Raw genomic sequence first — 25,471 nt, 5'->3', positions numbered from 1 at the left:
AAAAAAACAACTGATGAACCTCAACCCATCCCACCTTTAGGCCAGCTCAGTCTCCCTGTCCTGAAAGCAAGAGGAGCTTCCCGAATCAGGTTTTAAACGTGGCCTGGATGGAGGAATGAGGATGAACCCCTGATGTGGTTCACATGCCCCGGTGCATAGGGAGGGGCCTGGCATGTTCCTTGAGGTGTAATGGGAAAAACACTTTAAAACCTTGGAAATTTCCACCTGTTGTAGATAACAATCGTAGAGCATAGACAAATGAAATGAGCAATCAACACAACAGCTGGACAAGAGAGAAAAACCAGAACATGTGTGTGCCCACATGTAAGACAGACGCTCACATGCGGATTCCACATGCATGATCTTAAAAGCTCAGAAACATTTTCAGCCCACTGGCCATTCTGCTGCAAGAGATGGAGGAATGGCAGAGATTCTCTACCGACTTCCTCTCTTGCTGTTCTCTAAGCTGCCCATACCACTATCCATCCATCCATCTGTTTTCTTTGGTCAAATCATCACTCTCTGGAGCATGTTACAAAACTTTTTTCAGACTCTTAGGAAAACTGATTAACATCATGATATGCACTGATATCCTCCCGGAAGGAGGCAAAGGGTTGTTTCAAGCTGGCGAAAAGGAGTAAAGGTCACTTTGAAGCCTCTATAGTAGGCCACATTCCCGTCTGTATGACATTATCTTCTCCGCTCCTTCATCAGTTCAGGCCCCTTTCTTCCTACTACCACTGGCATCCCATAATGAATAGGTTAAGGGTGTTACCAAGGACGGTGGAAGGTTGTGTATGTGTGTAAGGGGATGGGGAAGAATTTCTGATGTTTCTCTTCATAACTACAATTAAAGAAAAAAACAAACAGTTTTTGTTTGAAACTCTACCCTCAACGTAGGGCTTGAATTCACGACCCCAAGATCAAGCGTCACATGCGCTACTGGCTGAGTCACACAAGTGCCCCCATAACTACTGTGTTAAAAAAGTCCCTTTGGGCTTCCTGAGAAAGGCAAAAATGCTTCAAAAGCATCACCCAACAAACTCATTTTGGGTGACTTGTGTTCTGATCGATCCCATCACGGTCTGTGCACCCAAGGTAAAAATGACCGATAGAGCCTTATACGCCCGGATGTGACCTGCATCCAGTAAGCCCAGCTGGTGTTCCCTAGTCAATTCCCAGAGGCCTGGCTGCCCTGGTCCCTAGCCGCTCACCTCGCCATTGAGGGCTGCCGACTCCTGGCTCCTGTCCGACGTGGGATGCACCACGGGGAGGGCTGTGGGTTTTATTGCAATGAGCTGCACAGATCCGGAAGATGTGTCAAAGGGATCGGCAGCCACCTTGCCCGAGTTGTCAAAAAGCACCGCTCCTTCCTCTTCATCACTCGCTGGCACTGAAGCACAACATAAACACATTGATTTTTTACCATGGAGGGACATGCTGCACGACCGTCGGGGCATTGGTGTGAGGCTCCCAGACTAAGGACATTACATTACTCAAAGTGACCTCAGGAGCGACAGCATCCAGTTCTGTGCCAAGGGCTCACTATTAATAGTTCAAGGATTTCTCTTAAATTTAAGAGCTATACCATTCATTCCTCCACGGCATTCTCAATGGGTTGGAAAGAATCAGAGAGGTTTGGATTTAAACACTGAAAACCATTCTTTCAAAACCGCGACAAAATGTTTTTGGAAACAAAAAAAAGTAAATTTTTTTTCTCTATGTTTGAGTCGGAGATGAAAAAAGTACAATTTGGCCAAAGCCGACAACTATTCTTAAACTCTGACAGTCAACGGGAGTCACCTCATTCAGTTCAGTCTCTGGCACCAAAGCCACCCATTTTTGCATGAGGTTAAGTAATGAGTCTTCCCTGGTCAACTGTCCATAGTAATTGCTGCTGACACTCTATGTTTTTTTCTTTCTCAGGGCTGCTTCTCCAATGATTTGGGTTTGGGTTTTTTCATTTGTTGAAACAAAAGAAAGCTAAGAAATAACTGCCAGAGAAATGAATTTAACACTACTGACAACTTCCCTAATTAAATAGAGTGAATTCCGCCTACACTGTTAAATTAATTTTCCCCACTGACAGATAATTCTGCTCTGATTGCTGAAAGACACCGGTCTGCCTTGTGCGTGCATAACTAAGCTGGCAGAAGAGGTCCCAGAGCCAGTGGATCTTGCTGATTGACTTGTGCTTAAAGCACATTCCCATCAGGTATCTCTAAGAATGACAGTTTACTGAGCACGGCTGGGCAAGAGATAAATTAAGCCTGTTCAAACAACTAGACCAGTGGGCAATTTAGGAGCAAAATAGGTGTTCTGTAAAATATGAATGTAATAGAAGTGCATTCATCTTTCCTACTACTTTCTCAAGACATAGGGATGTTCTTTAAATTACTGAGAAACACATAGTTTGTATCATATTGTCACTTATCATAATCACAGATTTGCCAAAGTAAGCTGAGTAAATCGTCATTGCACAATGTGGCTAAAACACCTCAGAGTCTAACAATGGGCTATAATTGGAGTATTTTTTGGTTCTGTGAACTTATCTGCAAATAGCAGGACACCAATTTGCCCAGGAGAGAAGAAAATCTCTACTCACACATCTTTTTGGAGTAGAGTTTTGCTGGGCAATTCTTGCCTGACCACCGTTATCTCCCACCTGGACAACTGCTGTGAAAACCATCCATGGCAGCCAGCCTCTAAGATGGCACCCGTAATTCTCACCTCCTGCTATTCACAGCCACAATGAATAGGACTGAGCTGTGTAACCAACAGGAAGTAGCAGAAACGATAGTGTGTTACTTCCAAGGCTAGGTCATATAAGAAACCTTGTGGCTTCGGCCTTGCTCTCTCCTGGATCACTGACTCTGAGGAAAGTCTGCTGCCATGTTATGAGGACACTCAAGCAGCCTTATGGAGAGGTCCACGTGGCCAAGACACTGAGACCCCTGCCAACAACTACGTGAGTAAGCCATCTTGTAAGTGCATTCTGCAGTCCCAGTCAAGTCTTGAGATGACCACAGCCCTGGTCAGCACCCTGACTGTGACCTCCTGAGCCAGAACCACCCAATTAAGCCACTCCTGGATTCCTGACCCACAGATACTATATGAGATAATAAGCATAGATTGTCTTTTTTGGTTGCCAGGTGTTGGGGCAATTTGTTACGCAGCAATAAGTACCGAATACACCTCAACACCCTTCCCCTTGGGAGCTTCCACTCTTGTCTTCCTACCTAAGATACATACTCACAGCAGCCAGGATGGGTATCTCTTCGAAAGGTAACCAGATCACAGTCCTCCCCTGATGCGAACCCTCTGAAGCCTTCATCTGCCTTAGAATAAAACCCAGAGTCTCTCCGATCTGACCACCTGGCTCAGCACATTTCCCTTACCCACTCTGCTCCAGCTACAATGGCCTTCTGGAACACATCAGGCTTGTTCTCACCTCTGGGATTTTGCATTAGGTGTTCCCTCCGCTCAGAATGCTCTTTCCCCAGATCTTTGCATACCTGGTTCCTTCATATTTCCAAGTGCAGCTTGAAAAAGCCTCTCCTTATCCACCAATCTAAAATAGCCTGCCCATCACCCTGTTATATTTTCTTCATAGCACTTATTACCGCTGATGTGTATTGATTTAACCTGTCCCCACCCGCGCCCCTGGAATAGAAGCTCCATTCTGGCCCATCTTTTAAGAGGCTGATGCCTATTGCCTTTAATGATGTCTCACGTGTAGTTGGCTTTTAGTAAGGGATTTGTTGAATAAATGAATGAAGGAAGGAATGACAAAAATTTCCTGACTTAGAAAAGGAGATTGTTGTTAGTTGTTAGTACCTGCAAAACAGGTGACCACGCAGAAGTTAAAGTTTTGCTATCACTAAACCGTTCAGAGGGCGAAGAGATGGTACTCAGCGCTTTCATTGATTGTGGGTTGTGACACCCTTGCTTCCCACCCCGAGGACAGGGCAAGGAGAGAGTATAACGATAATGGGGTGGAAAAAGGATACCCTGGAAATTGTATGAACTATAGTTCTTTTCCATCCTTATTCTCGAAAAAGATTCAGATTTGCACAATAATCCCTCCAGGTTTAAAAGAAAAATAATTAGCTATCCTGCTCCCTTCCCCAGGAGACTTACGCAAAAAGACATTACATTAAATATTGATATATGAAAGTGAGGGAGCACAGCAGGTTCATGGGAATATCTGATGCATAGTTCGGCCCTAAAGGGAAAAGCATGGGAGAATGCTAAAGGAAAGGGCCACAGTTAAACCACGGAAGTGTCCCACATACCATATATCATCATCATCATCATAAATGTCACCGGCCCCAATCTAGTTGTGTCTTATTTGCACTGTTGGTTTTAACTTTCCTAAATCAGCAATCTATTTTCCTCCCGCCCTCCCTTCTTTCCTTCGGTTCATCTTCCAATCCAATAAAATACACTATTGATATTTTGATGAACTCTGATGTTGTGGATATGATATGATGAAGTGGAGCCCTATGGTAAAAAAGGACAAGTGGAAAGGTTCCATGGAAGGTCCAGCCTAGAATTCTGACATGCTTCAGCGTCTGTTGGATTTTATAGTAAACGAATTGGTCCCATCATTTCTGTTTGAAAATTTCAAACTGAACCTCACTGAATGGGAACCTGCAGTAAAAGAGAGGCCACCACCCCTGCAAACTCACTAGGTTTACCTCTGGCAGAAATAAAATGCAATGAAGCACTATAAACCTGGAGAAAGGATGGCTTTTTAATAGAACAAACACATTAAAACCCCAGCTTAGTACCCTAATTGGATTTTATTCATGCACCTGGCTCATGTTATTTTTTGAGCCTGATATTTAAATAATCAAAGTGACCTAAACAATAAGAAGGCAGGCAGAGCTGTGGAAAAACAAGACCAGAGGGTTGGCAGGAACACTGTGGGCACGTCAGTGTCTCACCAGCCAGGGTGGGGAGTGATGGGGTCGGAAACAGGCCCTGCTCCCTCCTCTTCTATGGATTAAATGCAAGGGAGAGGGAAAGGCATCATCTCGTAAGTGTGATTTACTGACAGAGGAGCACTGTACATTTCTAAGCAAGAAAAAGGGCACAGAACAATAGGTACATGGATTCATTTTATATATATATATATATATAAAAAAAGCAATACAACAAAAACAGATAGGTGTGTGCTGTCATATGCATAGTAAGAAGGTCTAAGAAAGACACAGGCTGAATAATTCAAGGTCATCTGAGGACCGAGGTGGGTGATGGGGCATGTGCAGGACGACAGACTTTGACTGGACTTCATTTATTTCTGGGAAGCTTTCCGTGAGCTGGCTTGGCAGAGAGCTGATTGGTAGGATTTGTGGTGGTCTCAGGTAGGGTAGATATTCCAAGAAAACCCCACATGCCATACCCTGATTCAGACGTAGAAAGCACGGTCTCTGTTACAGGGCATGGGGAATTCAGGAGAAGAAGAAATTCAGGAATCAAATGGGTAAGACAATTTTAACTAGTGCTTTACAGAATGGCTGGAAATGGGAATGGGGACCACATTTGCCCTGCAGAAGACAAATCCATTGTGTCATTATTCCTTTTCTTTCTTTCTTTTTTGGGTCAGAAGAAAGAAATCGGTGACATTTGGAAACAAAAGAATATTCTGGCACTGGCTCCAAGAGAGAGTCCCTGAATCCTGTCCCATCACAGTCCTTTAAAAGGGAAGCAGAGCTAACCTGAGGGCCAGATTAATCGGCTCTTCACCTGGCATTTCTGTAGGATTCCACCTAACAACCCATTGAAATCTGAAAGGAATTTCTTCGGATCCGAGCGGCAGCACTGGGTGCTTGCACCTGGGCTCCAGCCAACCAGCATCACACATGGAAAGAGCCCATGGAATGACAAAGGTGGGACCAGGAGGAGGGGACACACAATCCTGTCTGACGGATGCCATGTATAGATGGTGTCATAACACAGTAAGGCAGCTCCAATGACTTATAAATAAACCCCAACCCCCATCCTTTAGAGGGAGGGAAAAGATCTGTATGAGGGAGAATCCAACCAGTTACGTTTCCCTAGAGAATAAAGGCAGAAGCATGGGCTGATTTTTATGATGACAGATTTATCACCGTGTTGTTCTTCCTGGGAGAGGTGGATTGGCAATATCTGGACTCTCTGGCAGAGACTGAACCCCTGAAACTTATCGAGGGAGTCAGGGCAAGAAAATGGGGGGGGATCTCCAAGACAAGCAGCCTTTCAGAGACCTGCCCCCCTCGTGGACCTGGTGCTAGGAATCCTGTCGATTCAGCCAAGATTTAGAAAAATCGCAAAGCCAACATTGGTGCGTTCTGCATAGGGCTTTTCTAAAGCAGTAGGCAATTCCATAAGATCAGGGAGTAGAGGGCGTGCGACAGGATAATTCAGAGAAGGGGGACAGGTAATGTCCCAAGAGGCAGGTAGCAGACTCCTGCCTTTTCTGGGGCACACCAGAGAGTAGAATCTAGGGTGAAGGCACGCAGCTGCGTGTGAGTGTGGGCACTTGTGTGCACAAGTGTGTGTGGGAGGGGCTCGGGGCTGCTGCTGGCAAGGAAGGCTTCTCACCATTTCTCTTCCGTGCCTCCTCCTTTGTCACTTTCTGCTGTGCCATGACATTCTGGGGCGAGCGCCTCCCCGAGCTGGGCTTCCCTGATTCGTTGCTGATGACAGATCCATTCTCACTGGGCGACCTGCTGGAAGTAACCATAGCAACAGGAAGACGGTAAGTTCCGACTCCAGCAGCCTCCTCTCAAGGTTATTTTACTTGCACAGTTTATGTCTGTCGCCTTTCATTCTGCTTTTATCCACAAAGAAGAGATGATACAGGAAAAGAAAAAAAAAAAAAAGCAAAACAAAACTAGCGCCACGTTACCGCACGGGTTAAGCAGCTGGTCATGGTGAAGTATGTCGTTTATGGGGAGTGCTTAGCTCCACAGAGAAGTTCAGTGAGTGCGGCCCTGAGGTCCCATCTCTGTTCCATTAACCCCCCCCCCCTCCGTGACTATGGAAATGGCGGTGATGGCGTTTGTAAGCGTGCCCTCTTTTTAAAACACAGCACTCTGAAAAGCGTTGCAGAGCGTGTGACTCACGTGGCATCAGCAGGGACACACACAAGACACGGTTCTCTTTGGCGATTCTCTTTACAGAATAGACCTTGACCACTAAAGTTGAAGTCACCCCCCACTGAGTTCATCACTCTGTCTCCCACACAGGCGCGTGCGCACACACATTCTTTAACTGTGCTAACTGGCAACTGCTTACATTTGAAATTACCCATTTGAGCTATTCATTCCTTCAGGAAATACTTTCTGTGCACCAGCTCTGTGCTGGGCATTGTGCCAAGTATCCTGGTATACAGAGATACAAGACATCACCCATGTTCTCCAAGAGCTCCCCATCAGAAGCACCAGCAAGTGCCAAGGACGACACGAACGCCTTCGAAACTCTTAGTGAATCATTAGGACAATCCACTGGTTTGGTGATTGTCACCCTTGTTTCACAAGTGAAGAATGGGGTGCTCAAGGTGGGGGAGGGTTTTGTCCAGGGCTGAGTTAGGAAGTGGCAGATCAGTCCTGGAAACCAGGGCTCCCCCTGCAGGTAGGGGCTCTCCCTACATGGCAGAGCACATCTCCTTTACTGCCTTACTGCCTCCTAAAACATCCCAGATGACGCAGGCCGGTACACAGGGCAAGCCACAGCGCCTTCTCCCCTGCCCTTGGGGCCAGTTCTGGTTTTCTGGAACTCTGCGGGGAAATAGGCTCTTTGAGCCCCTGCTGAGGTTCGTGCTTGCTCAGGCCTCTGATTGTCATAGAGACCAACTGCCTCGCCTGCTGTGGAGACAGTCAGAAGGCAGATATCCAGAGGACTCATCCAACCTCTTATTCTTCTATTGTCAATTGTCCAAATTCAGAGCCTAAAGGCATCCAGCCTCTACAATAGAAAAAACTGACTGTAGTAAAATGTGGCCCTTAACCAGTAAGTGGGCAGCTTCCAAAGGGAAAGCTGCATGTCCCTGACAGTGCTCCTCTTGTTTCCCCTCCCTTCTCCCCATCCCTGCACTGGGGACGTCAGCACCCTAAAACCATGGCCAGGGAAATGGCCCGCTCACATCCATGGGATAATGCAACATCTGTCCAGAGGGTTCCACAGAACAACAGAGCCAAATCCCACGTTCCTGCCGAAAGGGTCTCAGACAAGTATAAGTCTGGTAAGTGCTGTTTATTATATTCCTTCTTTGGATATTCCTAATGCACATTAACATATCAAAGCCCCCCCATCAGTCCTATCATAAAAAGACTCCTCTCCTTTTGTTTAATCCAGCATTTCCCAGTTTCTTTGGCCCCAGATCTCTTTCACCATGAGACAATAATACAAAGAATGTAGCTTGGGAAAATATGGATAAGGTATTAATTTATCAAATATATATATTATTATTATTATTTTAAAAAAGATTTTATTTATTTATTTGACAGAGAGAGAGAGCCAGCCAGCAAGAGAGGGAACACAAGCAGGGGGAGTGGGAGAGGAAGAAGCAGGCTCCCAGCAGAGGAGCCTGATGTGGGGCTCGATCCCAGGACTCCGGGATCACGCCCTGAGCCGAAGGCAGACGCTTAACGACTGAGCCACCCAGGCGCCCCTATTAAATATATATTATTGACCCAACAGCTACTTGATCACTGAGTCCTGGTTCTACACAGACACATCCACAGAGAAGACATAAGCCCTCGGATTGTTTTCAGAACCTCACAGTTAATGGCATCTACTCTTCCAACTGGCTTTATTGGGACAACAAGACTTTGACTGAGGCCCAGAGAGGAAGGAAGGGGAAAGGCTTCTTGTAACCTATTTTACGTCCATAAAAGATTTAATGGTATTTGTAGCATTTGCATATTCTTTCCTTCATTTGCTCCTGAAACAATTTTCTGGCTGCTCCTCTCACTGCAGGGAAAGGTAAGAATGAGCACATTTCTGGAGAGAAACCCCACCTCTGCTTTACTCTTTCATCCGCTTATAGACTTATGGGGCCATCAACTCAAACATCCGGTCAAAAACAGAAAGGGAGATTTGTAGGTGTGTGTGTCCACTCACATGACAGTAACAAAGACGTTTTTGAAAGTAAGGAAGGGCCGCCTGGGAAGCTGTAATTCCAGCCTACTCAACTCAACAGGCCTCCTTCTGGGGGTATGGGTGCACATGAGGCCTGGAGGTGGGGATGGGGGGTGGGAAGGGGGGCTAATCAGTTGTTGAGCAGTCATGACCAATCACTGAATTGAATGGCTGTCCCTATGAGGTTGATTCGCTATCCTCGCCCATTAATCCCAGTCACAGACCAACAAGATAGCATCACCAAGAGCCTTGGCCAGAGGAACAGGGCCTGCAACACCCGTCTGTTTGTCTGCAAGTGGCTGAATCCTCAGATTTCAGTCTTAAAACAGTTTTAAAAATATTTAAAAATCGAGATATCTTCACGACCATCAAAACACTGGTTTCTCCTGTTTCTCACTCGCAAAACTTTTTGGATCACCTAACAGACATATTCTGAGAGGTCCTGTAGTCCTCAACCAGCAGGAACGAGGGAACTGATGTGGCAAGATGGGAAAGCCAGAAAAATAAATGCATGATGGGTTTGCTGTTGGTTTTGGCATCTTAATATCTTCCCAAATGATTAGAGACTCCGTGGTCAGCTGGACTTGAACAGAAGTGAGGTTTCTCGCATAGCTTTGGCAATGATACAACCAGCCCTTAGTAAAATTCTATTTTTATGGTAACATTATGAAGCAAATGTAGAAATCATTCAGTTGGGTAGACATGGTTTTCTTTGTATTTGTTTCATAAGCTATTATTTCTTAATAAAACTCTGAGGGTAAGTAATTGAATTTGATTACCAATAGTAGGCTCTTTGCTAATTCAAGAAGAAATGCTTGTTCTAAAAATTTTTTTTAAATTAATCTTTATACAATTTAAGTCACTCATCTAGAATGAGTGGAAAAGAATTTTTATTCTTTCCAGCAGTGCTGTGTTAATATCCTAATTTAGTAATTCTCTTTATTTCTTTTCGGTGTCCTCTAATAGGTGATAAGTAAGTTGTTACCACAACTTTATTGTATCTGGCAAAGATCATAATGAGAATAATTACTGTAGGTAATTCTATTTGCCAGTCAATACAGATAATTGATCTATTGCTTCTCTGTATGTTTCAACTGTCCATGCTGGGGCAGACCATTGCAGTTGTGATCCCAGTTTCTTCCCACCTCCCTGTAACCAAGCTTCGGTGGCCTCCTCCACACGGACTCTGGGCTAGACCACGTGTCTTGCTTTGGCCCATAGGACAGTAGCAAACATGACACAAGCAAAGATTTGAGAAGTGTTTGCACTTGAGGGCTTGTTTTCCTGCTGCCCTTGGCAGCCTGTAACCACCGTGTGAGAAAGCCAGAGCTAGCCTGCTAGAGGATGACAGATCATGTGGCAGGGGGCCCCAGTTATGGGCCACCGCAGACAAGGCTATCAGCAACAAGCCGGCCCGGCCAGCCTACCACCTGACTACAGATGCATGAGTGAGCCCAGCTGAGATCAGCCAAGCCGAGCTCAGCCCAGAACCCACCTACCTGAGCTCAGCCCAAACTCCCAACCCACCAAACATCATGAGCTAAAGAAGTGGTGGTGGTTTTAAGCTGCTAAGCTTTGGAGCAGTTTGTGGTGGGACAACAGCTCACTAATCCACATCTCCTCAACCTTCTTTCCTACCCAAGCTGGAATCCAACCTTCTATTTCTCCGTACCTCTTTCTGAGGTACCAAGAGCCCCTGGAGAGAAAACCACAGAGACTTGTTGCACGACTCCAGTGCAAAATTTGTGTATTTGACACAGACAATCCTTCCTTCCCCCTCAAATTACTCCCTTCTCTTGGCTGCTTGGATTCCATTCTTGCTTTGTTCTCCTCATGCCTTTTTTCCCCAATGCTTTTCGGTCTCCTATGCTGGTTTTTCTTCATCACCTGGACCTCTAATCATTGCAATGTTCCAGGGGACAGGTCTTGGGTCTCTTCTCTACCTATACACTCCCAGGTGACCTCATCCAGTGTCATAGCTTTAAATAACTAAATGCTGACAACTCCTCCATTTAAATTTCTACCCTGGACCCCTCCCCTGAACTGCACACTTAGACAGTTAGCTTAGTTCTGAACACTGCCACTTGTGTATCTAAGAGGCATCTCAAACTTAACATGCCCACATTCAAATTCATGATCGTCCTCTAGATTTCTTCTCTTCTGGTCCTCTCCAACACAACTACTGGCAAATGCGTTCCTCTGTATTTCCATTCCTCGCAACAACCTATCAGCAAAGCAAGCCTTGTCAGCTCTTCCTTCAAAACGTGTCTAGAACCCCATCACTTCTCACAGCACCATGCCTTGGCCCACACCGCCACGTCTCACCTGAACTACTGTAATAGCCTCCTGACTGTCCCTCTGCTTCCACTCTGCCTCTCTACACTCTGTTTTCCACACAGCAGCCAGCGTGAGGCTTTACAACTGCAAGTTGCAGCATGTCCCTGTTCTTCTCAAAACCCTCCAATGACTTCTGATCCTTACTCACAATAAAATCCCAAGTCCTGACTTTGGTCTACAGCACCTGACATGTTCAACTCCAGGCAACTTCTCTGACCCATCTGCCACCACTTCCTCCCTAGTTTACATTGGCCTCTCTGGCCTTCTTGCTCTTCTTCAAGCATATGAAGAGATTTCCTCCCCTGGGCTTTGCACATACTGTTCTATCTGCTTGGAACATTCTTGTCCAAGATAGCCTTGAGGCTTACCCATCATTTCATTCAGGTCTTTCTCCAGTGTCACTTTATCAGAAAGGCCTTCCCTGACTCCCTAGCTAAAATAGCATCACGCCCCCGCCCCATTCCATTGCTCTATGTTCTTACCATAGAAAACCATCTTGGTTTTCTTCTTCATACCCATTACCACCTGACTTACTGTGTATCTATTTCTCTATTTGTTTATTTCCCTGCTCTCCCCGCCAGATTGTAAGCACCACGAGAGTAGGGACTGTGTCTTGTTCACTGCAGTATCCCCAGTGCCTGGTGAATAGCACTCAACAAAAATCTATTAGGTGAAGGGAGGGAGAGAAGGAAGGAGGCAGGGATGATGTAGCTTTCCCAGCCTCCACTGTGGTCTCAGGCAAGGTAGAGAAGGGACTTGGCAATGGGAGTCGGTTTGGCCAGCCAACAGGGCTTGCCACAGAGTTCATTACCTCTTTATAAGACTATTGTAAAGTCCTAACAACAAGTCTCCTGGCCTCTAGCCTAACCTCTCCCATCTATCATCCACATTGCCACTGGAGTAATCTTTCTGAAATACAGGCCGGACATCACTGTCTTGTGGAAGAACTTTCAGTGGCTTCCCACTGCCCAGAGAATACAGGTCAAACTCCCTAGCCTGGCAGTTGAGCCCCTCCACAATTTTCATCCATCTGGTTTCATCTGTCACTGTACCCCAGCCACTGTGATCTCTAAACCTTAGGGACATTCACAAGTGCAGGAACACGTGCCGGTCCCTCTTTTCTCCCAGCTCCTTTGGACTGGACGCCTTTATCTCCCCAACTATTGACACTCCACTCACCCTTAGAGGCCCAGCTAAAACAGAAGCTCCTCCACCACCCTTTCCCTCATCAGAATTAGCTCTTTCTCCTCTCTTTTCCACAGCACTTCGTTTAGACTCCCCTGTGAGCACCAGTACATCATGCTTGGTTTCCGGGTATTTATCTCTCTGTCTCTCCATCAGGAGATCCTTGGGGTTAGGACTCAATTGTAAACCTTTCTGCAGCCTTTCCAATGCCTGTCAAAGTGCTCTGTTTGTGGTAAAAACGCCTAAAAAATTTTTTTAAAAGGATTTATTTATCTTAGAGAGGGAGAGACAGAGCACACATGGGGGAGGGGTAGAGGGAGAGAGAGAGAGAATTTCAAGCAGACTCCTCACCGAGCGTGGAGCCTGATGCAGGGCCCAATCCCATGACCCCAATCCCACAACCCTGAGATCATGACCCGAGCTGAAACCAAGAGTCAGATGCTTAACCAACTCAGCCACCCAGGTGCCCCCTCCCAAAATGGTTTTGGCTAGTCAAACTGTGAACTCTTAAAAACAGCCAGATAAAATCCAACTCTACTGAATCAAAGGCACTGCTTCTAAGCTCAAAAATAAAGTGTGACACCAGTACCAGATTTGTTGTCATACATATGAAAGCTAAGTCTCTGCTGACCGGTGACATAAAACCTTACAAACCGTGGCTCCCGAGAAGCAAGTATTATGATTCTAATCATCTCTCTTCGTCTCCGTCTCAACTATTCAAAACAGGGATGAAGGGGAATTTTTAAAGAGAAAAGTGGTATTAACTTGAGGGCTTCAGCTGCTCTCATCATCAATTATTCCCCTAGCTGAGACCGAGAGGCAGAGGTTGGCCCCGCGCCTACCTCTTTCTGGTTTCGGTGGACTTGGCCGTCTTGATGGTGCTGCCGTCTTGGGCGATGTCTCTCTCCTGAAAGGCAGGAGCATCTCTAACAGGGAGTGGGAGGACCACTGTTTCCTGAGTCACAGGGACGACCTCCTCATCCGCCCCTTGCTGGCCCAGGTGCTGCTTGGCATAATCGAAGCCCTGCACAGGCTGCGAAGAGGAAATGGATTTGTGGTCATATTTCTGACAGAGCGTGACCCTAATGATGGCTTTAAGAGAAGACAGGCCAGAGGGTGCATGTGACGGCACCACACTCAGCTTTCTGATGAACAAGAGTTAACTCAAATCTCTCCCATAATTCCTGTCTGCAAAATCAGAGTCCGTGCTCATTCCACCCAGCCACAGAATCTCCCTAGACAAGACTTACTTGGAAAAATGAAGAGTATAAACACGATGCAAATATGTATGTGAGAACAAACTCCTTTCAAGAATTTTAAACACCAATTTTGAGTCACTAGATACTGCTAATTAGAGACTCTTAATTGCTATGTGAAACAGGTCCTGTATAATGTCCTGCCTCTGACTGTCCCGTCATCCTGAACCCCACTTTCATGGCTTTAGGCGTAGTAAGAGGTGTGTGACCTTGCCAAGTCACTTGACTTCTGAACCTCAATTTCCTCACCTGAGAAATGAAGACAATCAGATCTGCTTTACCTACACCCCCTCCCCCACCGGAGTATTAAAGGGGAACCGCAGCTCTGAAAATAGAGGGAAAGAAACATGCTTCCACACGTGAGGCAGTACCATCACTAATAATAAAATGGGATTTATGGAATCACTCAAATCCAGACCTATGGCTCTCCTATGATTCATTACTGGGTAATTAGCAAGGCTTTTATTGCACAATGTCTGAAATCCCAAGTGAATAGGGCAGCTATGAGCAAAGCCCAACAGACATCTATTAGTGGGGCAATAAAAAACCAAGAGCCATGTTTAAACAATTCCTGGGAGTGTCTCTGTTCTGCTTTCTGCCCCAGAGCCGCACAACAGTGATTCGAGGCAGGACAGTGGGGTGGTGGAGAGTACCAGCTCCGAAACAGACTGCCTGGCTTCCAACCCCGGCTCTACCACGTATTAGCTAGGTGACCTCGGGTTAGACACCGAAATTCTCGGCACGTCAGTTTCCTCACCTGCAAAATGGAGATAAGAGGAGGGTAAACAGGATCAAATGTGTAAGTCTGTGAAAGTGATTGAACCACCGTCAAAGACACGCTGCGTGGATTAAGTAGTAAATGCAAGTTCAGCATTTAGTGAAGAGCCTGGCACATAGTAAGTGGTCAGTCAATATTAGTTAATACTGTTCACCTTCCTATTAAATCACAGACCAGGTGAAATAGAAATCAGTGATTGTCTTCAAGAAAATCTGGGGATGAAGGCACCTGGGTGGCTCAGTGGGGCGCCTGGGTGGCTCAGTCGTTAAGCGTCTGCCTTTGGCTCAGGGCATGATCTCAGGGTCCTGGGATCAAGCCCCACATCGGGCTCCTCCGCTGGGAGCCTGCTTCTTCCTCTCCCACTCCCCCTGCTTGGGTTCCCTCTCTTGCTGGCTGTCTCTCTCTCTGTCAAATAAATAAATAAAATCTTTAAAAAAAAAAAAAAAGAAAATCTGGGGATGAAACTCAACCTCCACCAGGTGGGTCCTCTCAGAACCTCACATGGTGAGGAGATGCCCCTTCAGCAATGAATTTTGCTAAGAAATGTAGCAGGGAGCATCCAGCTGGATGGAACAGTCTAGGACAATGGCCCAACCCATCAAATCTTCCTACTGCATCTCAGGACAGGATGGGGTTTTATTGCTAAAAACAGCAAAGCTTCCTTATGTCAAGCTGTCTGTAGTTCTGCTGTGGACAGTTCCCCCAATCCCCAGGGAAACTCACTCTGGGAAGGGCACTCAGCCCTCCCTCTTTGCCGAGACACACACTCTGACCCAGAAGTGACCAGGGACATTCTGTGCCAGGATCTGGCAACGTGCTTCTGAAATAGTGTTTGTCTGTTCGTTTCCCTCCCTCCTGTGGGGCCCGCATGAAATGGAATGAGCCTTTGAACAGCCTGGTCATGTTCCTAGACTACTGGATTGATGGTCACTGAGTGGATTCTACGGAAATGTTTCTAGAAGCTGACCTTTTCTCCCCAGGTCCACTGTTTTATTGTCTCCTGGCTTGATCTTGTTGCTTCCATTCAGGTCCTTTCTAGGCTCACCCTTGACAAGCTTCCAAAGCTATCTCCCTGAAAACTACTCAGGTCATGTCACTCCCCCATTAAAAATGTTCCACAGCACCCAAACTCTTCAGCAAGGCATTCCGGCCCTTCCCAGCCTGGTGGGACCCACCCGCCAGTGACACCTCCTGTTGGCCCCTTTTCCGTAATACCCCAGGCCCCCCATGATCCGATCTAGTGTAGTGCTGACTGTAGTTCTTGGGCACTGGCTTGTGCCAGGGACCGTGCCTGGTGCTGGAGATATGAAGATGAGTAAGAGCCGGCCCCCTGCCTCAAGGAGCATTTGGTACCACCGGGACCATGCCGAACGCATGACATCAATTATGACGCTTCAGCCCCACTGTAGTTCAAGGACGTGGGTATTATGATTATCATTCCGCATTTTAAAGAAAAAGAAACTTAGGTTTGGAGAGGTTAAGCCACTTCCCCAGGCTCACGCAGCGGGTCTGCGGTGGGGTCAGGATTTGCACCCAGTTCTGCGTCATACAGAACCAAAACATCTAACCGCTGCCTGATGATTCTTCCCATGGCCTCTTATCTCCTTCTGCAGCCCATCTTGGTTGGGCATCTGCTACCGTACTTGGCCTGGCTCCTGTGCTGAGACTCCTGGCCTGTCGGTGAGGAACTGCGAGTCTCCAATGGCAGCTAAGACTTTCCAAGAACCTAGTGAGGACAACAAGCTGGCTGTGGCCTTCTCTCTCTTGCCCCCAGTCTCCCTGGATTTGGCCCCTCATCCCTCACACCGGGTTGAAGTTATCTACTAGATACTTCAGGGGACTGGGTTGACAATGAGTGAGCAGAAAGAGAGACATTAAGGGATGACAAGTTCAAGGGTGGCCACTGTTATTAGGTTAATAATAACAGTTCTCACATGTGTTCAGTACTCAGAGCCTGCAAAACACTGACACCTCATTTCATGCTCACAACCACCCCCTGGGGGAAGCAGGGCAAACATCGCAGTCTTCATTTTACAGGTAAGAACACAAAAGCTCAGAGAGGTTCAGTGACTTGCCTAAGATCACACAGCTAAGTGGTGAAAGTCTCAAGACTCAAGTCCCTTACTCTTCTGACTGATGGGTAGTGGTCTTTCAACCTTCAATTTGAAAATTACCTGCGATTCATTAGTTGCCCTTGGACACATATTAGGGACCCCTGACACCACTGAGACATCATGAAGTATCTATAGTTGCTTCAATGAGTTTTATAAAATTATCAGATCAAAATAATCCCCCACAATTTCAAACAGACATGTTAAGACCTTTTAAGAAAAAAGCATGTATAATAATAAAGGCCAACTGACCAATGAATGGATAAAGATGATGTGGTACGTACACACACACACACACATGCACACACACACACAGTGGAATATTAGCCATCAAAAAGGAAGAAATCTTCCCATTTGCAACGACGTGGATGGAGGAGGGTATTATGCTAAGCAAAATCAGTCAGTCAGAGAAAGACAAATATCGTATGATTTCACTCATATGTGGAATTTAAGAAACAAAACACATGAACAAGTTGGAAGGGAAGGAAAAATAAAATAAGATGAAATCAGAGGGAGATAAACCATAAGAGACTCTTGATCATAGAAAACAAACTGAGGGTTGCTGGAGGAATGGTGGGTGGGAGGGATGGGGTAACTGGGTGATGGGCATTAAGGAGGGCACTGGATGGAATGAGCACTGGGTGTTATATGCAACAGATGAATCACTGAACTCTACTTCTGAGACTAATAATACACTACGTTAACTGAGTTCAAACTTAAAAAAAGAAAAAATAAAGGCCAATTTGTATGTAATATTTGTGTGCTAGGTACAGCTCAAAGTAACTTTCATAGCTCACTTAATCTTCACAAGAGCCAATAAATAAATAAATAAATAAATAAATAAATAAATAAATACTGTTATCATCCCCATTTCACAGATGGGAAAACTGAGGCACAAAGAGGTTAAGTACAGGTCATACAGATAGTATGCGAAAGAGAGGAAACAGCTGGGCATCTTTAGGGGGTGACTGACCTGTCCCGAGCAGATGGTCATGCCAACCATTGCGGGCCCTCCAAGTTCCATCCTGCATCTGGATGTGGCCCTAACTACTTTCCCGTAAGGCTGCCTGTTCCAGGGAGCCATGTTCTCATCAATTATATGAAGGGAACCACTGGGCAAAGGCTGTGAATCCAATGACAAAGAGTAAAGAGAAATGAACTGGGAAGAAAGAAGGTCACAAAAGCCCTGATGCCTGGCCCTCCCAGCTGACCACCATGGTTTTTTTGTTTTTTGTTTTTTTTTTCTTTAAGATTTTATTTATTTATGTGACAGAGAGAGACAGCCAGCGAGAGAGGGAACACAAGCAGGGGGAGTGGGAGAGGAAGAAGCAGGCTCCTAGCCGAGGAGCCTGATGTGGGACTCGATCCCAGAACGCCGGGATCACGCCCTGAGCCGAAGGAAGACGCTTAACGACTGCGCTACCCAGGCGCCCCTGACCACCATGGTTAACAGGTTTCCGTCTATGGTACCTTGTCTCTGCAGAAGGGTAGGGGGCGTGCACGCCCTGACCTCAGTTCCCAGGACAGGCGCGCGCACTCACCTCCTCTTAGCCTGTCAAGTCTATTACTGAGTCTCAGCAGGGATCCCCAGGAATGTCGCCTGACCCTGCAGCCTGCATTCTAAAGATACAGTGATGTCCCTGGAGACTAGGAGACCAGCCTCCCACTCTATGGATTGATCACGAAGGCTAACTTTTTCATTCCGCCTCATCGCTTGGCATTAAATGAATTCTGCTCACACACACGGGTGGTGGGAAGTGATGCAGGCCGCTCTCTCCTCTCAAACACCGCAGCGTCCCTGGGTTGCTACAGCAAAAGGACTGCGGTTAGAAAGAGGCAGTTCCAACCCACTGGCTTCCTGTGATAGAAGGGCTTTGCAAGTCAACGTGCACAGCCCAGCCTCATGGAGGGAGGAAACAACCAGCACCACCACACAAGCGAAGCCAGTCTGCTCTCGGGACATAAATTGGCTTGATGGTCAACATCGGCCAGGTATCTCTTCAAGCACGATGCACCAGGTAGAAACATAAAAGGGGCGATGAAAACCCACAAACGTGACTCTCTTCCAACTTCGAACAGCTTTCAAAGCCAGGAGGTATGCTGAAATCGTGGGCTGCCCACCTCACCTTGGCAAATTAATAAAGTTTTGGCTTAATCTGTAACACAAAGTTGGCATTTACAACTTCCGGGTGACAGGTTTTGCATTCCCGGACTCGGCTGCAATTAGAGTCTGGTAATTACTGTTATGTCTGAAAGGCTCAGGGTGTAACTAAGCTAAGATGGAAATGAAATACCCCTTCTTGGAACAGTTTCATGTCTCACTGCTTGGACCATTACCAACACTGCACTGCTTCTGGAAAGCGGGTGCCCTTGGGTCAACAAAAACAGAACAACATTATTTGGAGTTTGGCTCTTTCATAGAGCGTCTGATCAAACTGCAGCTTTGCAACAGGTGAATTAGTTTAATAAACAATAAAATCCATTTGATTTCTTTTGCTGAAGCGAGGTGCGACCATCCAGAAAGGACAAGGCATGCGTGACACCTGGGAAGGACCATCTCTCTGACATTCATTCCAACGGAATGAAATTCCTTTCGCTCTTTCATTCCTGCACAGGTGGACAGGACTCGGCAAGTCCATGCTGAAAGAGGAGTCTACCTACCAAATCTCAGGGTTCAGGAAGGTATGTAATGTGGGAAGAGCCCAGATACACAGTATAGGCCAGAGTCGCTCCTCTGCTGCTAGTTATGTGACTTCGGACAAATCCCTACAGTTGCTCTTTCCTTTGGGTTTCTCAACAGTAATGTGAAAATAACAAAACCTGTCCTGATATGACCTACCTCATAGGGCTACTGTGATGAGCCAAGGAGGTGACGGACCCAGAAGAACCCGGCAAATGGTAAGGCGTTATTTAAACATCAGGTGTTAGAGATTATTATATTTCCTTAGGGGAGTATCATGAAGGGAGCTATGTGACTGGAAAAGCAACCTTCAGAATTTCCCGAATCCACTCCCCTCCCTGTCACCAGAGGTGTGGAGGCAGTGCAGGGTGGACGAGCTCCCAGCCAGGCTTCAGTGGAGCCACTGAACTGGTGTTTGATGACCACTGGGCCAAGGCTCTGCAGCTTGCCCATCATGGCGGCATTTGGTGATAAGCCACTCTAGCCAATGGAGGAAGGAACATTTTGAGAGTCTAATGTTCCCCAAAGAGCCCTGCATTAGGAGCCAAAAGACCTGGTTCTACCATTAACGCTGCTACTTACTGTGTCATCTTAAGTCACCTCTCTATAAAAGGAGGGTGTCAGATTAGATGACCTCCAAGGCCCCTTTCAGGTCTATCTAGCTCCTAATTTTCTGTGCCTCAGTTTCCTCACCTGCAAAATAATGGCCCTTCCTTAAAGCATTGCTGGGAGGATTGAGTTGCCTTCTGTAAAGCCATCAGAAGCACTGTGGCAAAGAGAGAGCATTAGATAAGCATTCGCTATCGTGTCCTGGTTATAAATATGAAAGGTGTACAACGATGTGAATATACTTAACACTGAATTATACACTTGAAAAGGGTTAAGATGGTAAATTTTATGTTATCTATAATTTAGCACAATTTTTTAAAGATTCAAATAAATAAAGGGTCTCCTTCAAAATGATGGCTTGCTAGAATGTCTCTGAAGGTATTTTTGCAATGGCCTCAAAAGCCAAGAGAAAAAAGGCAGGCAGAGCCCCTCGTCAGCCCGTCACGCACCTTTGCTCTCTGAGGCAGGCTCATCATGGTGTCTGGCTTGAAGTCGTTCTTGTTCTTCCGGCAGAGCACAGCAGTGATGATGATGATGATGACCGTGACCACGGCGATGGGCGCCAGCACCGCGGCGATGATCCACAGGTTGTTGGGTGGGTTCTTCACCACGGCTGTGGGAAAAGCAGAGGGAAGCATGTGACGAGGGGCACTGGGAGGGGGAGAGTAGCCCCCACACCCCTGGCCCCAAGTCATGAGATGGTGAACAGGGTTTGGGACCAGAAAGTCTCCTGCCTTGGCCAAGTTACTCCAAGTTACTTGGAGCCTCTGTTTCCTCCTCTGTAGAATGGGGCTATCACTTAGTGAGGGGTCAGAGAGATGAGGTACATGAGGAGGGCCGGTGTGGTCCCTAGTAGATGCTCCACAAAATACTAGCCTTCACTATTATTGAGAGAGAGGAAGACGGATTGTATCAATTTTCCCTACAGGGATGTCCATGAATCCAAAGAGAAGAGAGAAGACATCAGAGGGTCATAGTTTGGACTGGAGGCAGGAGGCAAAGGCCACAGAGAGATGTCTCTAAATACTGTAGGGAAGCCACCTCTGAGTGAGCAGTAAATAAACATAGCTGAGTAGATGGACGTACCCCCACCAAGAGTTGGCTGGGGAAGCTTGGAAATGCCTTGGTCTAATCACAAGGATCAGGTTGCTCTCTAAGCCAAAGTAAAGAGTAACCAAAGCTATTGTCAGCCGGAAGAAAGTGTTATTAGAACAGGAGGTGCCTCTTTGGAGGTGGGGTTGGAATTAATTGACCTGCAAAGGGCACCAGGGTGATGGCCATGCTCTATATCAGGGTCGGGGTTAGGGTTACGCAGGTGTATACATCTGTCAAAACTCATCGAACGATACACTTCAGATCTGTACATTTTACTCTATGTGAATTTTACCTAAACATCATAAACAAGGGTTGAATTCTAGGCAATGCTATGCATGCTCAAGTGTTTAGGGTTGAAGTCTGCTGATGTTTGCAACCTACTCTGAAATGCATCAAGAAAAAATAAGATGGATTAATGACTGAATGAAAGGACAGATAGATAAATATGTGATAGTGAAAGAACAGTAAAATGCTAATTGTGGAATCTAGGTGGTGGGAATACGGGTGTTCACTGTACGGTTCTTTCAACATATTTGTCAGGTAGGTTAGGAAAATGTGAACAAGTCCTTGGCATGTGGTGGATGAGTCTCCCCCATGATCACTGGCGGGGAAGCTTGGACGATACTTTGATCCAGTCAAAAAGACCAATATGTTCTTAGAACTGGAGTAAAGAAAACAGTAACCAAAACAATCATCTAGATAAAGAAAGAGCTTTGGAAGGGAGTGGGTCTACAGGAAATCTAGAAAAGAGAGCCAAAGGGCAGGAAAGAACTTGTCCATGACATAGGAATGTGCCCCAACTGGCAGATGTGGGAAATCCAGCTGGGACAGGTCTATCCTGGTGAACAAGATGGCTGCAACTGGCTGTTTCAACTTGCTGATACTGTCCCCTAATCCCACTCAAGTTCTCTGCTCTCCTACACCCTAGATGATCTCAGAGACTCATGGCTTTAAATGCCACCTATGGTGATGATGTTCAGGGATAGATCCCCAATCAGGACAACTACCCTGAACTCTAGATTCCTACATCTAACTGATAGCTCAATCTCTAATTGGACACTTAAGAGATATCTCAAATTTATTATGTCTAGAACCCAACTCTCAATTTCTCCCCCAAACCCGTTCTTCTTGTGATAGTCTCCAACCCAATAAACTGCAATTCTTTCCTTTCAGTTGCTCTGGTCAATACCTTTGCCATCAATGTTGACCCTTCCCTTTTATTCTCCCCCAACATCCTATGCATCAAAAAACCTTGTCATCTCCACCTTCTAAATAAATCCACCATCTGTTCACTTCTTCCTATTGCTGCTCCCACTGTAGTCTAAGCTACCAACATCTCTCACTGAATTACTGCAATGGGCTTCCACCTTGTCTCCTGTCCTCTAGAGTCTATTTGCAACACAGCAGTGGAGGGATCCTTTAGAAACCCAGATCACAATATTCCTCTGCTCAGAACCTTCCAGAGGCTCCCACTCCCCTCCCCTTACTAGGGCCAGAGTCCTTATAATTTCTAGAAGACCCTAAGTGATCTGCTTTTCCAACCACCCTGGTTACTTCTCTGGCCTTACAGCCCACTACTCTTCCCTTAACTCACTTTGCTCCAGCCTACCAGCCTCCTATTGTTCCTCAAATGTGCTGGACATGCTCCTGTCTCAGGACCTTTGCACCAGCTTATTCTTCCACCTAGAGTGCTTTTCACCTAGACATCCTTGGCTCCCTCCCTCCCTCACTTCTTCCAGGGCTCTAGACAAGTGTCACTACATCTACTGTCTATCAGATAGCGATCCCTGCCCCTGGCATTTTCCATCCCCTGCATCCTACTTAATCTTGTTCAAATGTACAATTCTGATTCTGTGAATTGGGGCGAGGCTTGAGATTCTGAGTTTCTAACAAGCTCCCAGGTGCTGCCCATGCAGCAGGCCCCAGGCCACATGTGGAACGGTAAGGTTCTCAAGCATGCATTACTGTCTAACAGAAACATATGTATTTGCTCATGACCTGTCTCTGACTCTCCATTAAAATGTACACTCTAAGAGAGACAGGGAGTTTTTTGGTCTCTTGTTCACTGCTACAATCCCAGGGCCTAGAACAGGGCCTTGCACATAGTAGGTGCTCAATTAAAAATTGAAGGAATATATAAATGAACTACCATTACCCCTGTTGCAATTTGGCTCCCCATATAGGTTTTCATATGGCAAAGAATAAGGGCCAGTTAAAGGAGAAGTCCTACCTCTTTGGTAGTTCTAGTCTGTATTTTAAATGAATACACTACCAATCTGGTTTATATACCAGTCATTCATAAGTCTGCTTAGCAGACTTATAGGTTGGTCCTCTGATCCTGCTGAACTCTGAGGGGTTCTAGACCCACAAAGCTGAGGACAAGACTCTGGAATACTTTAGAGACCCCACTGGTAAGTGACACATAGTCAGCTGGTCTTTCTGACTTCAACCACCCTCTCCAACTTCGACTGGTACCTCATTAGCCAAGATCTGCCTCTCATCCAGCAGCACTTGGATCTGGAGTTTTTGAGTATAAAAAAACTTCTTTTCCATAGTTTTTATCAATAGGTGATTAATCACATTATTAACTTCTGAAAACAGCTCATTAGATAATGTGCTTCTGTTGACATCAAACATTTAATTGCTACTGCTTTTAGTAATTTGGTATTTACAAGTGAGTTTGCTGCCATTAACATTTTTTAAAGCTTGGGATTTCCATGAAAAATAACAATATGCCTCTTTTGGCTATGCTATTCTATCCTGATGAAGAAAAATGTATAGTGTATCAGAATATGATACCCTAAATATATATTTCATTAGCAAGAGTTAATATTTACCTGAGTCTTGCTTTTAATTGGCCTTATCATTTTTGTGTCTATGTTCCTTCTTGGTGCAGTATGTAAAATCCTTTCACCTCTATTTAAATGGAAAGAGAATACATTTATCTTATGTACACTAGTAAATTCATTTAACGGTCAAAGAGATAGTAAAGTTAGGTCAACTGAAATCATTCAAAACCAATGCATTCATTGGCACAGGGATCCAAAACTGCAAAGTCATGTACAGAAGTGAAGAGGCATGAACGGCTATTTAATTTGCAAGAACGTGGGTAGAGAAAGGATAAGAAAGGGGGACAATATGTTCTGAGCTTCTGCTGTGTGTGAGGCACTGTGATAGGTTCTTTGCTCAGGTGCTATTCTAGTCCTCGATTTGCAGATGAGGAAACTGAGCCCCAGGGAGGATAGAGGGTTTTATGAAAAGTCATCTCTCTGAAATACACAGTTTGTCAGTTCTAAGTTGGAACGGAGGGTGTGTGTGCCCACGGAGGGTGTGTGTGCCCACGCAGGGAGGGTCTGGGGGGGCCCAGCCCCTCATGAGCACTTAGTCCATGTCACTCTCCTGCCCAAACACTCCCATGGCTGTCATTCCACCGGGGTGTGGCCCTTGGGGCATTAGTGATTGTGGTCGCTCCCCTGCGCCCTGACCTCATGGCTATTATTCTCCTCCATCAGCAACATCCTCGCTGGGCCTCAAATCCTCCCCCTCTGCCTTGTCCTTTGGTAGCCTCAGGTAGTCACTCATGGATCGTCTTCTTATCCCCTCAACCATTGAAAATCATGACTCTTATCTCCTTGACACCCCCTGACCTTCCCCGCTTCATTTTTTCCCATGGCGCTTATGAGCAGCTAACATCTTATTTATTTTGCTTATTTGATCTGCCCACTCAGGAATGGCAGCTCCGGGGGCAGGGGTTTTGTCTGCTTCCTTCACTGCTCTATCTCCAGTGCCAGGAGAGTGCCAGCACATAACAGGTTCTCAAAATTTTGAAAAATGTTTGTCGAAAGACTGAATGAACAAAATCCCCTTTGCCAAAGGATCAGTCTATCCCCTTTTTAAAGTGACATTTTTTGCAATAAAGTCTGATGGCCAGGTAAGGTAAACCAGTCCCTGTGCTGGTCCGACTCAGTGTGGCGAGAATCTTCCCTACTCCAGCAGGTGGATCACTGCTGTGAAGGGCCCCTTACTCCAGATTCCACAAATGGAGCAGCTGAAAACCTCCGTCAGAAACATGGCCGCTTGCGTAGCGGTCACTGCTGCCCATTACTCAGAGGTGATGGGGGGGGTGAGGGAACATTGCATGCTCCATCATAGGGCACCGCATGCAGGGCATTATTCCCTGGCCCTAGTGATTTAGAAGACACTAGAACGCACAGAACTTTAACACTCTCCTGTCAGAGAGACAAAGTGTTCGTTCAACACCATTCTCCATTTAAGGTGCTGACCTCAGGTT

At 46.1% G+C, this 25,471-nt stretch overlaps 1 protein-coding gene across 1 annotated transcript in view; it reads right to left on the bottom strand.

Annotated features, from left to right (window-relative positions):
- The window catches only part of KIAA1549L (KIAA1549 like), a 266,547-nt gene that overhangs the window by 63,964 nt on the left and 177,112 nt on the right, over positions 1–25,471 (bottom strand). The window contains exons 11-14 of the mRNA XM_034645358.1: positions 20,535–20,698; positions 13,494–13,684; positions 6,589–6,716; positions 1,215–1,393 (exon numbers count right to left, since the gene is read on the bottom strand). Of these exons, the coding sequence (XP_034501249.1) occupies positions 1,215–1,393; positions 6,589–6,716; positions 13,494–13,684; positions 20,535–20,698 (662 nt within the window). The remainder of the gene's footprint in view (positions 1–1,214; positions 1,394–6,588; positions 6,717–13,493; positions 13,685–20,534; positions 20,699–25,471) is intronic.

The sequence above is a fragment of the Ailuropoda melanoleuca genome, chromosome 16 (assembly GCF_002007445.2).
Source record: "Ailuropoda melanoleuca isolate Jingjing chromosome 16, ASM200744v2, whole genome shotgun sequence".
Lineage (NCBI taxonomy): Eukaryota > Metazoa > Chordata > Mammalia > Carnivora > Ursidae > Ailuropoda > Ailuropoda melanoleuca.
The sequence above is the reverse complement of the archived record's forward strand: the minus strand, read 5'-3'. Positions and strand labels throughout refer to the sequence as shown.